General features: G+C 25.4%; 3 protein-coding genes across 3 annotated transcripts in view; all 3 read left to right on the top strand.

Annotated features, from left to right (window-relative positions):
- Nucleotides 1-2,719, top strand: part of Phum_PHUM509270 (DNA double-strand break repair Rad50 ATPase, putative) — a gene marked incomplete at both ends in the record, with an annotated part of 3,596 nt that extends 877 nt beyond the window's left edge. Inside the window, 8 exons of the mRNA XM_002430995.1 lie at nt 129-281; nt 354-655; nt 747-935; nt 1,036-1,218; nt 1,313-1,561; nt 1,656-2,190; nt 2,268-2,435; nt 2,538-2,719. Coding sequence (XP_002431040.1) covers nt 129-281; nt 354-655; nt 747-935; nt 1,036-1,218; nt 1,313-1,561; nt 1,656-2,190; nt 2,268-2,435; nt 2,538-2,719 — 1,961 coding nt within the window. The remainder of the gene's footprint in view (nt 1-128; nt 282-353; nt 656-746; nt 936-1,035; nt 1,219-1,312; nt 1,562-1,655; nt 2,191-2,267; nt 2,436-2,537) is intronic.
- Nucleotides 2,720-3,434: 715 nt separating this feature from the next.
- On the top strand, nt 3,435-6,682 carry Phum_PHUM509260 (Sorting nexin-6, putative; the record flags this gene model as incomplete). The annotated part of the gene is made up of 8 exons (XM_002430994.1): nt 3,435-3,512; nt 4,111-4,170; nt 4,326-4,541; nt 4,735-4,856; nt 4,967-5,411; nt 5,636-5,818; nt 6,192-6,341; nt 6,632-6,682. The coding sequence occupies 8 exons, from the start codon at nt 3,435-3,437 to the stop codon at nt 6,680-6,682; spliced, it is 1,305 nt and encodes a 434-aa protein (XP_002431039.1).
- Nucleotides 6,683-15,736: 9,054 nt separating this feature from the next.
- Nucleotides 15,737-16,168, top strand: part of Phum_PHUM509250 (uncharacterized protein) — a gene marked incomplete at both ends in the record, with an annotated part of 760 nt that continues 328 nt past the window's right edge. Inside the window, one exon of the mRNA XM_002430993.1 lies at nt 15,737-16,168. This exon is cut by the window's right edge and continues 54 nt beyond it. Within this exon, the coding sequence (XP_002431038.1) occupies nt 15,737-16,168 (432 nt within the window).

Genomic DNA, 16,168 nt, shown 5'->3' with positions numbered 1-16,168 from the left:
AAAAATGATACTTTAAAATGTACTGACTATGATAAAAGTGTTGATACTTGTAATGAAATGATTAATGCAGAAAAATTATCAAATAATCTTACTCATTCGACGTCTTTAAAAACCCACCCAATTAGCAGATATTAATCCTGTTGATGTTTCTAACAATATTAATGAACCCTTGCAAATTGAGTTAATAAATTATGCTCAAACAATTAAAATATTAGTCGATGAAAAAAATGATGTTCAGAATGAATTAAGTGAAATGCAAAAAGTTTTAAAAGAAAAATCAGGTTAGTTTTTTTAAATTAAAATAATTCCTATTATAAATAGGATTGCAATAATGTTTTTTATTTTTTTAACAGATGAAATTATTCGGCTAAATAATCATATACTTAATTTAACCACAGTAATTAATAATCTTAACAAAAAAATATCAGACTATGAGAATGTAGTGAAAAATTTAAATCAGGATAATTTAGTAAAAGCAAACATGTTGGGGGAACTCCAATCTAAACTTATAACATTATCAACAGATTACGAAAATAAAGAAGAGGAGTGTGCGGAATATAAAAAAAAATACGAAGAAAAACATAACGAATGCCAAAGTCTAATATATAATTTGAATAATTTACAAAGTCAATTGTCCTTTTATCAAATACAACCTGTAAGTATGTGCAAGTTTTGTATAATTTGAAAAATGTATTGATTTTTTATAATTATTCGATGAAACGTTTTATTCAATCATTTTTTTATAGCCTTCCGATGCTCAGACATTTAAAATGATTGTGTTAGATTTGGAAAATAAAAATGCCATTTTAAAACAAGAAATCGACAAATTGGAAAAAGATGTGAGAGATGGGAAAAATGAAAATGAAAAATCTAGTCAAAAATTCACCGCCTATGCCGAGCAATGTAACACTCAATTAAACAACTTAAACAAACAGGTTATTTAATTTTAATCACATATTATGTAATTTTAAATGTCGAGTAATTTTATTATTATTATTATTATGTATTCAATTATCTTGTTTTCGTTGTTTGCAGCTTCAAGAGCTTACAAATGAAAATGAAAAATTAAAACAAATGAATGGCGCCATTGTTTCTAACCTACAAGAAAACCGAGAAGACAAAAATAATGCATTAATTTTAAATTATAAAACAGAAATGGCGGATTTACATGCTCAAATAAACGATTTGATGGAAAAAAATGGCGCGTATGAAATAAATGTGGAAAAAATGGTTAATAAAAAAATATAATTTTTATTCGAGTATTTTAATAACATGAAAAAAAAAAAAAATTAAATTTTATTATGTGTTTCAGGTCAACGAAATAACCGATTTAAAAAATAGCCTGGTTGAGAAGACTTCAGATTTAGAAAAAGCCGTTAATGATTTGAATGAAATGGAAGTGAAAAATAGAAAATTGCGTGAAGAAATTGAAAATCCTAAACCGAATGAAAGACTTTTGGCTGCCATTGAGAGTGATAAAGTTGCAGCTGCAAGAGCTGTTTCTCAAAATCAAAAATTAAAAAATCAAATAACGGAATTTGAAGAAGTTTTTGTTAAATTGGTAAGTTTTATTTTTATTTATTTAAAAAAAAAAAAAAAATAATGGATTTTGTTTTTCAATATTTATTTTCACATAAAAATCCTTCTTTTTTCAGAATAATGAAAAATTAGAATTAACGGACCAGTTATCTCACGAAAAACATATTAATAAAGAATTACAAGACCGTTTAAATAAATTAAACCAAGATGGCGACGACCATTGTCACGGTCATGATCACGATCATCATCACAGTTTAAATGATTCTCATTCCGTTTCGAAAAAATGCGAATCTCATTCCGATGAAGGAGATGATGATTTAGAACCTCTCGTAAATGACAGTCACGAAGTGAACGAATTGAGAAATATAATTCGACAACTTCAGGATGATAAAATTCAATTGAAAGAAAGATTGAATTACGTTATGACGATTAAAAATGAATCTGGAGAAGAGGTTTTAGAAGAAAATCCCGCCGATATTTTCGAATCCGAATTCGACGACGCGAATGAAAAACACGAGGACACCAAGTTAAGGCTACGACAAATGGAAGAAAAAGTTAGAAGAACAATGAACGAGATAGCTGTGTTAGACGAAGAAAAAGAAAAATTGGAGCATTTAGTTTTACAGCTTCAAAGCGAAACAGAAACTATTGGTAAGTTATTGGATATTTTTTTTTTTGTTTTAATAAAATAACATTTAATAACTTATTATTTATGTGTTTGTTATCAGGTGAATATGTCACATTATATCAAAAACAAAGAATGCTTTTAAAACAGAGAGCTCAAGAAAAAGATAATCAGCTTTTACAGTTATCCAAGGATAAAGAAGAATTAAAATCTAAATTAATCGCCTTAGATGAACTGGTACAGAAAATGTTGAAGGAGAAAAATAATGATGGCAATTCAGAACATGGTAATTTTACTATTTTATTCCACTGACAATTTTCAATGTATCAATTTAGTTTTAGTAGTCCTCTGTTTTTTTATTTGTTTATTTTAGATTCGACATCATTTTCTCCAGACGTACCAGTTTTAAATAATGCAACGGATGGGGATTCAAATAACACTGCTGGAAAAATAAGAGCTTTAATCAACGAAATAGGTTCAACAAATTTAGTTAAAAATCATTCAGTTGCCTTCCAGCATTGTTCTTGCTGTTCTGGAAGGTTAATAACAGTTTAAATCAATTTTTATTTTTTTTTTTTTTTTAAAAATGTTACCATCGTTGATTAAATTAATCATTGCCCTGAATTACAAGAAATTATTTATAGTTGTACATAAAAAAAGGATTATTCTTTAGAAATGATGTAGCTTAATTTTTTTTTATAATCTTGACAGAATTTGCTAAAAAACTTTATAAAGCTTTGTAATGATTCCTAATATTTATTGTATTATAAATTAATAATGAAAAGCAATTATAATTACCAGTTAATAATGTCAATAAAATATATATATATATATATATATATATACTTGTTAAATTATTGTGTTTTTTTATGTTTCTTACCGAAAACAATAATCCCATTAATATTAAAATTGTTGAAAATTTGAAGTTTTTTTTTGTTTTTCCTGAAGATTCTTTTTTTATAACTTTAAAACTGGTTGAAAAATACATTTTTTATTATTATTTGTCTTTAATATTGACTGAACTATACATGTTAGATATTTATTTTGTAATTTAACATTAGTTTTTATAGTTAACAGTTTTAAAAAAAAGTTTTTTAAGATTATTAAAAGCAGTTTATACAATAATAAAGATTTTCTTTTTATAAGTATAAAATTTTTATGAGTAAATGTTTTGTATTGTTGGTATTTTTTTATTAATTCATTTTCAAAAACCGTTAAATTTTCGAGAATATTCTTTTGAAGATACTCTTTATATTTGAATACTAAAAATATGTATACGAATGTCGTGTCAATAGAATCAAAGTTTGTAACTCTATGTAAAACTTTAGTCATTGGTTTTATCAATCGCGTTTGACGTTTATCTTTCCCTACAGAGTTACGAGGGGCGTACTGTATAGTTATCTCTGTTGTTTAGTATAAATAATTTTTTTTTTTTTTTTTTTTGCGTGTGTGTGAGCCTGCAGTTTTTGTTTTAGGTTTTTTTTTTTCTCTATTATTCAATTTTATTTTTTGGGCTTTTCAAAATGATGGTGAGTTTTTTTTTTTTTTTTTTTAAAATTTATTATGTACTTCACGTTCAATTAAGTAAATGAAAATCATGAATAGATTTTTAATTTAATTTGCTATCATTATTGGGTTTTAGTGATGTTAGTGGTCATTGTTTAAGCAAGGAATTCTATTGTTAGTTTATTTATCAGGTTCCGGATTGGATTAAATTAAGTTTAAACATGTACCATGACTTTTAAATAAAATTTAAATAAAAAAAATTTGCATGCTAATTTTCATTAAATTTTAAATAAAATTTAAAATTTTTCGGTTCATGTTTTAAACTTTTAATTTATTATTTTCCAAAACACTGATAATTCATTTTTTTTTTTTTGTTGTAAAATATAATACTTGGTCATTTTTTTTTTTTGGTATGGATAATAAATTCTTTTTATTTTCAGAATGATTTGGATGAAAGTGCTGTATCAAGTATTTTTAATGAAAGTGATTCAAAATCAAAGGTAATCATTTAAAAACGCAAATTTTAAAAATATATTTAGAGCTTATAAATTTATTTATTCAAAATTTAACTAACATTTCAACAAATCATAAATAATTAAAACAATAAAATTTTTTATTTTTATTTCAAAGTAAATTCTTTCTAAATAATTTACAGGCTTTAAAACAAGTTACACCCTATTTACCACAAAATGAAATAAAAGTTGAAATATCAGATGCTCTTAGTGAAAAGGACAAAGTCAAATTTACAGTACAAACAACTAAATACACTTCTAATTTAGAAGAAATAAAATTTTCTGTCGTTAGACAACATGAAGAATTTGTTTGGTTGCACGATAGATTTGAAGAAGAACCAAAATACATTGGATTTATTGTAAGATTTTTTTTTTTTTAACACACTTTTTCTATATTTGAATTTAATATGTAAATTTCAGGAATTGTTTTAACTACATTTGCAATTATTATCATGTTAAGTTTTCTGCCATATTGAAATTCATTTTAAAGTTTTTGTGTTTTGTAAATGATTCGTGTAATTTTACTCGATTGAAAATTTTCTTTTTTATTAGATTCCTCCTGCTCCCCCTAGACCTGATTTTGATGCTTCAAGAGAAAAACTTCAGAAACTTGGAGAAGGAGAAGGTACAATGACAAAAGAGGAATTTTCAAAAATGAAACAAGAATTGGAAGCGTAAGTTTAAAATTAAATGCGAATTTATCGAATGTATTGTAAGATGTATTATGACATTATGTTTCGTATAAAATACTATTCAAATAATTAATTTTAAATTCATTTTTAAGTGAATATCTGGCAACATTCAAAAAAACAGTGGCTGTGCATGAAATGTTTTTGATAAGGCTTGCAAAACATCCAGTATTCAAATTCGATTACACATTCCAAGTTTTCCTAGAGTACGATGAAGATTTATTAGTTCGAGGGAAGAACAAACTTGAAAAAATTGGAAGTTTTATGAACTCTGTATCTGTGACAACTGATGAATATTTACTCTCTGCAAAAGTCAAAGATATAAATGAATTTTTCGAAGAGGAAAAAAATTTCTTAATCGATTATCACAATCATTTAAAGGATGCGACAGCGAAGGCTGATAAAATGACTCGGAAACACAAGGATGTGGCCGATTGTTACTTGCACATAAGTGCAGGTTTCACACAGCTTTCTACGATAGACCACAAAGACCTTGACAAATTTTTGGTCAAAGTTACTGAAACATTTGAAAAAGCGAGAGTAAGATTTTTTTTTTTATATTTTTGCTTTTATTATTTACGACAAAAGTATTTGATTGATTTGATAAAAAGTCGATTGATTTTCATGACCTAAAAAGTTTTTCGTACGGATATTAAGAAACTCAAAATAACTAATTAGTCTAAATTTTTTTTTTTTTATCTTCGATAAATTAACTTTATCAATAAATTATAGGAATTTTTTTTTTTTTTTTTTTTTTTTTTCAGAAATTAGAAGCAAGAGTTGCATCGGATGAAGATTTAAAACTATCCGATACTTTAAGATTTTATATGAGAGAATTGTCTGCTGCTAAAAGGCTTTTATATCGAAGGCTAAGATGTTTAGCCGAATACACGAATGCGAATAGAAATTTAGAAAAAGTCAGAACTAAAAATAAGGATGTTCATGCGGTAAATACAATTACTCCATTTTTTTTTTTTTTTTTTTTTACCTAATTGATTTTTAATGAGTTTTGTATAACATATTAACATTTCTTCGCTTGAATTTTACCAACCTTGTTTTTCCGACAAATATTATAAATTTAAATTACTTCATGACTATTTCGATTAGGTATTAGTACTTTTGTGTTTATATTATATTAATATAATGTATTTTTTTAATAATTTTGTTCAATGCTGTTTAAGGCATCTGAAGTTTCAGAGGTGAGCTCATTAGGAAATAAATAATAATTGAAATATAACAATAACACTGTTGCAACAAAAACAAAAAAAAATGTTTTATTTGTTCCTTTTTTTTTTTTTTTTTTTTCTTTCTCTACATCAGGCTGAAAAAACACAAATAAACGCGTGTAATCTTTTTCAACAAATGGACAAGAAAGCAGAGGAAGAATTATTAAATTTTAAAGACAGGAGAATTGCAGATTTTAGAAAAAATCTCGTCGAATTGGCCGAATTGGAAATAAAACACGCCAAGGTAATTAAAATAATCGTTGAAAAATGAGTAATGTAGGTTTTTGTTTTTCAAGAGAATATACAACATGGTGGACTTTGAAATTAAAAAAAACTCAACGACGACACAAATAATTTATAGGCTTGATATTGTTATGTGTAAAACATGTTGAAACGCATTCTACGAATTTCTTTTAAAACATTCGATCCGCCATAACGAGACTTTTTTTTTTTATTATTATTATTATTATTAATTTAAACGTGTCGCACTGTACGTTTTCAATCACTGTGCAATCATTTCATTTTTAATTTCAGTCTCAGGTTTCACTTCTTAAAACGTGCCTGGCGAGTCTCAAGAAAGAATGACGTCAAAAAATTGATTCCTCCGATTCTGCACTTTTAAATATGGCGGAAAGCGCATCAAAATCATGAGAATCGCTTAACGTATTAACCACGACGTTGTAACACGTTAAAAAATCGGTTAAGATAAGTGGCTTTAAAATTTTTCCATGTTTGAAATTTAAAAAAAAAAAAAAAAACATATATAGTTATATTCTATTTACAAAAAAAATTCTTCACCGAACAATGTTAATGAAAGAAAACACCAGACGAATGAATATCATCTTCCTTCCCTTGTCAAAAATGTAGATTTTTGCGATTCGAAGAAAAAAAAAAATATTCTTCGATAAATTATTAAAAATTCTTCCTATTATTTTTATTTTGCGCGCGCTTTAAGTTTATAAATAATAATTTAAAAAAAGATTAAAAAAAAAAAATTTGAACGCTCTAAAGTCTAAGTTGAAAGTATTAAAGTTTTTTTTTTTTTTGAAACAAGTTTCAAAACAATTTTCCGCTTTTTTTTTTTTTTTTTTTTGAAACGAGAAACCCACAAAAAAACGGTTTCCGTTTCGGATTCAAAGTGTTTTCGTTGAAACAACAACAATAAAATATAATTTTAAATATTTATTTATTATTATAATAATTCTTAATCATCGTATTATCAAATGTTTAATTTAATTACTTTTCTATATGTAAAATTTGTTATTAAAAAAAAGAAAAATTATAAACATTTTTTTTAAATAAAAACTTTTTTAAAAGTGAAAAAAATCATCAAATTATTAAATAAGTTACAAAAGAATAGAAAAAAAAAAAGAAATTTAATATTAATTCCTTATGTTATATAGTTTTAAATTTTTATGTTTAGTAATGATTATTGTAGAATGATGTGAAAAAAAAAAAAAAAATTTATTATATTCATACATAAAAATAAATATATATATATGTATATGTATTGTTTATTATTTTTTAGTTTTTTTTTTTTTTTTTTTTATTAAGTTTAATATAAATTTATTTAAAAAAAATTAATCATTAGTGAAAAGTGTGTAAATCAATTTTTTTTTTTTTTTTAATTTGTTTGCATTTGCATTTATGATAATAAAATTACATTGTGAAAATTATTAATTTGAACATTTTATTATTATTTTCAAACCAAAAAATTAAAAAAGTGGAAGATGTAAAGGAAAAGATGGACATTTTACTCTATCAATTTTATTATTTTTATCCTTTTCACAGGTAAAATATTTTATATAAATTATAAATTATGAATATTGATTAAAGAAATACAACTTATAGTTTTTAACTAAAAGTAATAATGACGTTTTCATTTTTTCTCGCGAAAATACATTTCGTTAATTTTTTGTAAAAATACGTTCATTGTGTTAATTACCTAAAATTTTCAACGTATAAAAAAAAAACTCAATCGTATATGAAACCGTTATGTTTGGCAACACTGGAGTAAGGTGTGACGTAAATCAGCTAAAAGGACCAATCAAAATAGAGAAAAGAAACCTGCGCAAACTAGGCAAAGGTAGAAAATTTTGCCAATTGATTCAGCCATCTTGGGTTGTAATTTTTTTTTGTGATGTGTGATATAAAAGTGAAAATATATGTTTGATTTTCAGAATTTATTCGCGTTCCCAATGGGTTAGTTTCGAATTAGACAATTTTTCGTTAATTAAAATTTTTCGTTTTCAAAATTATGTTTTTTTCTTTTATAAAAAAAACATTAAATAATGATTTATTAGGTCGTGACTCGTTGTCAATTTAGGCCATTCATTGTGGCTTTAGTTATATTATATTTTTCTATATTTTTCCCTCTCTCTCTCAATTTATAAACATTAGAATTTTAAGAGATTTATTTATATAATTTCCCGTTGGTAAACTCTGAGATAAAAATTTTAGGCTGCAGAGTAAGACATAGCGTCTTTGTTGCCGGCGCAGCATACCGTATAAATTTATATATATATATATATAGATACAAATTACTAAAAAATTAAAAGGAAAGCCTTTAAAGTTTTTTTTTTTTTTTTTTATATTTCTTTTTATCATTTATATTTGATTATTATTATTTATGCATTATTCATTTTTATTAGTTTAAAATTATTTTTAACTTGGCAGTTTTATTTATTTACTATGTTAAGGTATAATAAACAATGAACTTGGCTGTTAGTATTTTAATATTAAATTCAATGTAATCATTCTTACAAAACCTAACTGTATCAGAAATCAATAAAATTATGTTATAATTTATAGTTTTTTATCCCCTAAGTTAATTTTTTAAATTTTATACTAGCATGGTAATTTATGAATTGCATTTTACAGCAATATTGTTTACCAAACCAAACCAATTTCATGGCCTACCTATGAATACTTTTATGCCTTGTAAAATAATTTTTTTAATTTTTTTATTTAAAGCATTTTTTAAATTAATTTTCTTTTTAAATATATTTTAATACTTATTAATGTAAACCATGATGCATAATTTGAATGAGATGGATTGTAACAGTTAAATTAATATTTTTAAAGGGCTTTTGAGGACATTGTGTTAATAATTTGTAATTATCCATTTTGTAAATGCCATTTTTAATAAATAAACCTTTTTTTTTTTTTTTTTATTTTTTTTTTGCAAATTCTAATTTATTACATAAATTTAATAAATGGTAAAACGATAACATATATATTTGTTTTAATATATATATATATTCTATTTGAACATTTTGAAAATACACGCATAAATATTTTATTATTATTATTATTATTACATGTTTCAGGTGATTTCAAAAGGCTGAATGTGTGATTGACAATAATTAATGTCTGGTTAGTGAATCACATTTGTGGGTGGGGCATTTGGTGCTTTTTAACTGTGGAAAATCTGTAAAAACTTTTCGGGGAACAACAGGATGTCAGCCAGCATGAGAACTACATTGCAAACAGTGCCTGAGTCTCTTCCAGCTGATCACGTCAGCAATTCAACTAAGGTGAGTTTTTTTTTGAATTTATTGAAATGTTATTGGGATGTGTATATATTTTAATGTATGTATTTAATGCTCTCTTACAAATTTATGTATCAATTTTCGTTTGAAATGGGATGGTGACGATGTAAAGGTCAAAAAGATTATCCTGCGAAATTTTTTTGTATTTCATGTAATAAATATTTGTATCATATTGAATGTATGAATGCTATGAGCTTAAATTTTGTCAAATTTTTTATGTACAATAAATTTGTTTTGATGTTGGGTAAAAGAAAAACAAAATGTTTGCTTGAGGAGATGTTTTAGTATCGCTGTCCACTATATTTATTTTTTTTGTAGGGTTTTCGAAAAACATTATAGGTTTCTCATACTGTAAGAATAAATTTTTAAATAATAATTAGTGAAATTTAGGTTGTCATTTAGGCAAAATAGAAAATCAAAACTTGTCATTAAGTTGTTACCAAGATCACATCTTAATTAAATATTTTTATCTCGCTCGAATCAATTTTTAACAAACAATCATGTTTGTTAATAATTGGTGAAACCGCATTCGAATTTTACAAAAATATTTTTTATAGTTTTGAATATGAAAACAATTATGAAAGTAATAAAAGTTTTGTGATGGACCAAATTAATTTTAGAGAGTGATACCTTTGTAATTTTCAAATTTGGGAAAAAATTTAGAGATTTTGACTTTGCAAAATCTCTCATCGGGGGTTTTTCTTTATCGAAATGAGTAATTTTTTGTATCGAATTATGAAAGTGAAATGTTGAAAATCTTCTATTCTAATTTTGTTTTTTTGATTGTCATACAAATTTGAATGAATTGAATTATTGAATTTTTTATTAGTATTTTTTTTTTTTTTTGCGTTTTGTTCGAACAGAAAATGATGACATTTAATTAGTTTTTATTCATTAAGGAGCATGATGTTTGTCGGATGTTAGTTTGAATAAGTTGTGACATTAAAATTTGGCAAAAATTTAAATCAAGTCAAGATCGATTGTTATCACAACTATTTATTTTTATTTTTATTTTTTTTTTTTTTTACGAAGGATCATTCGTTGCTTAATAAAAAATTTGTCGCGGCAAAATAAAAAAATAAACACTTTAACACATATTATTTACAAAAAAAAAAAAAAAAAAATCAAGGTTAAGTAACAACACCGTGTAATGCTATAGTTGTGTAGTTTAGTTTAACTACTTTGAAGACAAAAAACTATAAAAGAAAATTTACGTATATACGATGTTTGAGTTCAAGTTGGCAAAAAAAAAACTTTATTTACCTTTTGTTTAGCATTTGAAAAAAAAAAGAAAAAAAAAAAGTAAAATGTACACCTTGTTGTTGTATGAATAAACCAAGAACCCGCATTAAAAACAATTTTAAATATCGAATTTTTTTTGTCTGATGGAAATAATAATTTTTGTTGTTGTTGTTGTTGTTGTTGATGCCTAATCGTCATTTTCAAGGCAAATGTCAAACAAAAAAAAAAAAAAAAATTCAATAGGAGTATTGAAAAAAAAATTTTTTTTTGTTTTTCTGTTGTTGCGAGTATGAATGGATAGTGTATATACACACACACTTGAACTTTGAATAATTTTTTTTTTTTTTTTTTTTTTATTAAAATCGGATTTTACATAGTTGGTTGGTTTTTTCCACGGAAAGGGAAAATTTATGAAAATTTGTTTTTCACGAAAATTTATCATCGTTTGTGCACTTTTGTGTCTTTTTAAGTATTTCGTTAATTGATTCGTTTGTTATACGTAGTACGAGTAGTAGTAGTAGTCACCATTTTTGAAAAAATTTAATTTACTTAATTTTTAAACAAAACAAATTTTTTTTTTTTTTTTATATTTAAGGATGTGCGTGTTAATCGAGCTAACGCATTATTATTATTATTATTATATTTATTCAGTTTTATATTTTGTACGTTGTAAAATTTAATGAGTTTTCATTGAAAAATTTCATTCAAAACTAAACTTTTATTTCTTTTTTTAAAAACAATACGGCTCCTCTCCCCGCCCCCCGCCCCCTGCCCCCCCCGCTTCTCTTCGTATTCTATTTTAATTTGTTGTTACCATAGTGCATTATGATGGAGTCTTTTTTTTTTTTTTTTTTTTTTTTTTTTTTTTTAAAAAAATTTGATTTGTTCAAAATAATTTTAATTTTGTTCAAGGATTATTTGACTTTTTAAATTCTTAAAAAAACGGAAAGATTTCAGGTTCGGGATGGGAGTTTATTTATTTAAAAAATTCAACTTATTAGGTACGCATGTACTTTTACGTTTCGGCTTTCAAATTTGTTCTTCTTTTGCAAAAAAAAAAAAAAAAAAAAAATTTTCAACAAAGATCTTTTCGAAACAAAAAAATAAGGTAGACTTATTTGATGTATTACCATTATTATTATTATTATTTTAAACATAAAAATATGAATTTCACGATTTTAAAAAGCAACCGGGCGGGGGGTGGGGTGGGAATGCTGTTTGTCTATACAAGGAGAATCTCAAAATATAGTAAGTTGTTGTGGTGGATGAGAAGTTGTTATGATGGTTATGAGTACTGTTTTTGATGTGATTCATAACATTTGAATAACTTGGGTACTTTTTAAAATCAATGATGAATTACTCATTTTTAGTATTAATAATAATAATAATAATAATGAGAAAAAAAAGGTGTGCTCGTTTGTGTAAATTTGTAAATTGTTTAAAATTTTTTTATTTTAATGGGCTTTTCTTTTAATACGATTCGATAAAGTTTTCACCACATATAAAAATAATTTATTATTATTATTATTATTATTGTTAAAATTATTTCTAACTGTAAATAATAGTAGAGGAACGATTGATTGATTGATTGATTGTCCCCAGACGATGAGTTGTCATCATGTTGACTTGCTTCATCTTTGTTTATAAATTTCCAATGAGTGCTTTTAATTTTAAACAAGATTTTATTTCATTTTTATTTTCTATCGGAGTCTATTAGAGGAAAATAAATAATGTTAATTAATTAATTGTATTATTTAATGGTTTTTTTTTTTTTTTTTTTTTTTTTTACAAACGTAACGGTACGTTAATGAGTGCAGAAAATAAAATTACAGAACAAGAATAGAATATGTGCGGCGGTAATACTTTGCAGTTTTATTTATTTATTTATTTTAACAAATTAAAATTAATATTTTTTTCGAAAAAAATGTAGTTTTTGCGCATAAAAGATAACTGCGCAAAAGTTATCTTTTAAAGATTAAATTAATAATAATAATAATAATAATAATACGAATTTCTTTTGAATAAACTCGAGAGAGGGAGAGAGAGAAAGAGAGAGGGAAAAAAAAATCCAATCACAATAAAACAAAGATCGTTTCGGTTATTATTATTATTATTATTATTATCAGTTCGAGGTTAATGGAATAATGTTTTTCCAAGAGGCAATTAAGTCTTTGTCTTTAGAGATTACGGGATTTTAAATTTAATAATTTTTTATCTGTTCGTTTGGGGGCGAAAACTCACGTTTCGATTAGTTTAGTAGCTTTGGTAGTTGAAAAAAAAAAAAAAAGAGTCACTTTTCAAATTTCGTTGATTATCCTTTCCTCCCCCCCCCCAATAAACAATAAATAAACTTTTAAAATGTAAAAATAATACTTTTATATTTACTTCGGAATGATTGTTGTAAAAATACGCTTAAATCTCTCTGTGTGTGTGTGTATGTGTTTTGAAACTTTATGAATGAATTTTAGTAGGTATGGAAAAAAAATTGAATGATTATTAATAGTCGTGCGAAAATCAATTAAAAATTTGGCTCATTATTATTTTTATTATTATCATCATATTAAAATTAAACTAATATTACTAATATAAAAAGTTCAAATTACATCTTTTAGTTAAATAGTCTATTAATAATTTGGAGTAAGATGGTTATTTGTATTTTTTTTTTTTTTTTTTACTCGGCTTGAAAAACTTTATTATCGTACCTGATTGAGGTACATGCGTACAGTTCAAACTAACAATGGGGACATGTTTGTTTTTTTTTTTTTTGCACTTTTATCCTATTCCTAGTGGCAATCAGTAAGCAACGGGCGCCCTTTAAAAGACTATTATGTACTTTTTAATTTAGTCTCTTTTAATCGTGGTATTGTGTAGGTGCTTGTGTATATGCTAAAACAAATTGTGCCGCCATTTTGTCTTTTTTTCAATTGTTCTAATTTAAGGTTGTATTTATGTACGTACTGGATATATATATATATATATATATATATATATATATATATTATTAGTGCGTTAATAATAAAGTAAAGCAATTATTATTATTATTTAAATTGTTATCATTTATATATATATATATATATATATATATATATATATATATATATATATATATTTTATTTATTTGCAATACTTGTGTCGAATATTTTAATTTTCCGTTAATATTATTATTATTTTTTCTTTTTAAAAAGTAAATGATATTTTGCCCCCCCCCTCCCCCCAAACCTGACACTTTTTGCACTTTACGATGCATTAAAAAAAAAAAAAAAAAAAATTTTTTTGAGTTCGAACCTGGAAGGAAAACGTGGGGACGGGGGATGGGGGGGGGGAAATTGTCGTAATTGAAATTTTTTTTTTTTATTGTTCTTTATGACCAAATGATTGCTCATCATTCGTTTTATTATTTTATTCATTTATTATTTTTAACTTAAACTTCGTCATGCCTGAAGACGAATAAATTTTTTTTTTTTTTTTTTGTTGATATTTGTTCTTAACTCGTTTCTTTCCCTTTTTGACTTTCTATTTCTTTTTAGAAACTTTTTATTATTATTATTATTATTATTATTACTATTATTACAAGCGAGTTGCGAGTGTATAACGAAAAAAAAAAAGAAAAAAAGAAAGAAAAGAGAGATACAGGCTTATAAAATTGAATGTTAAACGAATTTGTTAGTAGGCCTTGTTGTTAGGTAGAGAAGTGGTAGTGGTCGTCGTCGTCTGCATTCCAATTGCTAGAATACTGGTTTCATGCTTCAGTCATCTCTTCGGCCATATCGGCCGCGGATCGTAATATTATTATTATTATTATTATTATTATTATTATTTTTTTTTTTTGGAAATATCGCGTTCGCATTTTTCTTTTTCTGTTTTGTTTTTCTGTGCGTGTATTTTATTTCATTGTAAGAATTTCGATATTCTTTTGTATTTAAATTAGTTGGATATTTTTTGAAAAGAAAAAAATGGACTCCTTCGTTCGTTAATTAAACGCGATTTTAAAAAGCGCGAAACTTGTATATGTGGTTTTTACCATAATTTTTTTAACGTAAAATTTTGCCAATAGGTAGCATTCAATACATTGATTTTAACATCCGGTCGATTTCGTTCTTCTTCTTCTTCTTCTTCTTCTTCCTCCTCCTCATCCATTCATATTTAATTCATTTATCGTAGTATAAATTTTTCCCTCAGGATTTTCAGGGACAAGTTTTTTGTTTTAATTTGTAGCATGTGTTTGTGTCGTATTAACGTGATAAGATTTTTCGGTTTTTTTTTTTAAAAAAAATTTTCATCGTGTAATAATTTCAGTACAATTTTTGCATTATATAATTTATATTTCATAATAAAATTATCTTTTGTTGTTTGGATTCGGTAATATTTTTTTTTTTTTAAAAAAATTAGGGAATATTAAAATTTTTTTTTTTTAAAAAGAAAATTTACGTTTAATTTTACTATTATTATTATTATTATTATTATTATTATTATTTTTATGAAATTTTGTAAGACGGAAATTTTATTTTATTTGGCGTGAGTAATAAACGTGTGACGTACGAATAATATGATTCATCAATTAGCGTAAGCATTAAATAATTGAGAATTGTTGTATAGTGTTGAAGTTGAATTTAGGTGGGAAAGTTTTTTTTTTTTTTTTAATTTTTTTTTTTACACAGCTGATTAAAGCTTTTCGAAACTTTCAACTTCCAAGTAATGAGTTAGTGCATGGATATTTTTAAAAAAATTTTCAATACGTTCATCATTGGAAAATCGCCGGAATAGTCAGTCAGTCGGTCAATAGATTTAAATAAAAATTACAATTATTGTTATTATTATTAATATTATCGTTTCGTGTGTGAGAGTAATGTATGAAGTTTCAAGTGTCACGGGGAATAAAGTAACAGCCGCGACGGCCATTCGTGCCACGCATCCTTTCAACGTTTCGGAACCTCGGAATCCGAATGGTCGGGGTGGAAAAGTGACGGATATGCCTTTGGCAACAACGGTCAAAAATCAAATGTTGAAACTTTTGCGTCGGAGCAAGAGTACAAGGTCGTCGAGTCGAAACCGCGAAAAAAGCAGCATTGTTATTTCGAATAAACGATATTCATTTGTGGCAAGTTCTCCGATATCCGCTCCGAACGGTCACGCCGCGACCGTGGTCGACCCTTACCCGATGGCTATGGGCGTGGTGGGAGCAAACGGTACGGGTAGAAGCAATTCTTCTTCCACGGAGAAAAAAACCACCGTGAATCCGAGAACGCGAGAATCGCTCCAAGAAAAATCTCACACTTCT

Source organism: Pediculus humanus, genomic scaffold (genome assembly GCF_000006295.1).
Source record: "Pediculus humanus corporis 1103172108279 genomic scaffold, whole genome shotgun sequence".
Taxonomy (NCBI): domain Eukaryota; kingdom Metazoa; phylum Arthropoda; class Insecta; order Psocodea; family Pediculidae; genus Pediculus; species Pediculus humanus.
Note: the sequence above shows the minus strand (reverse complement) of the source record. Positions and strands in the feature narration are given on the sequence as shown.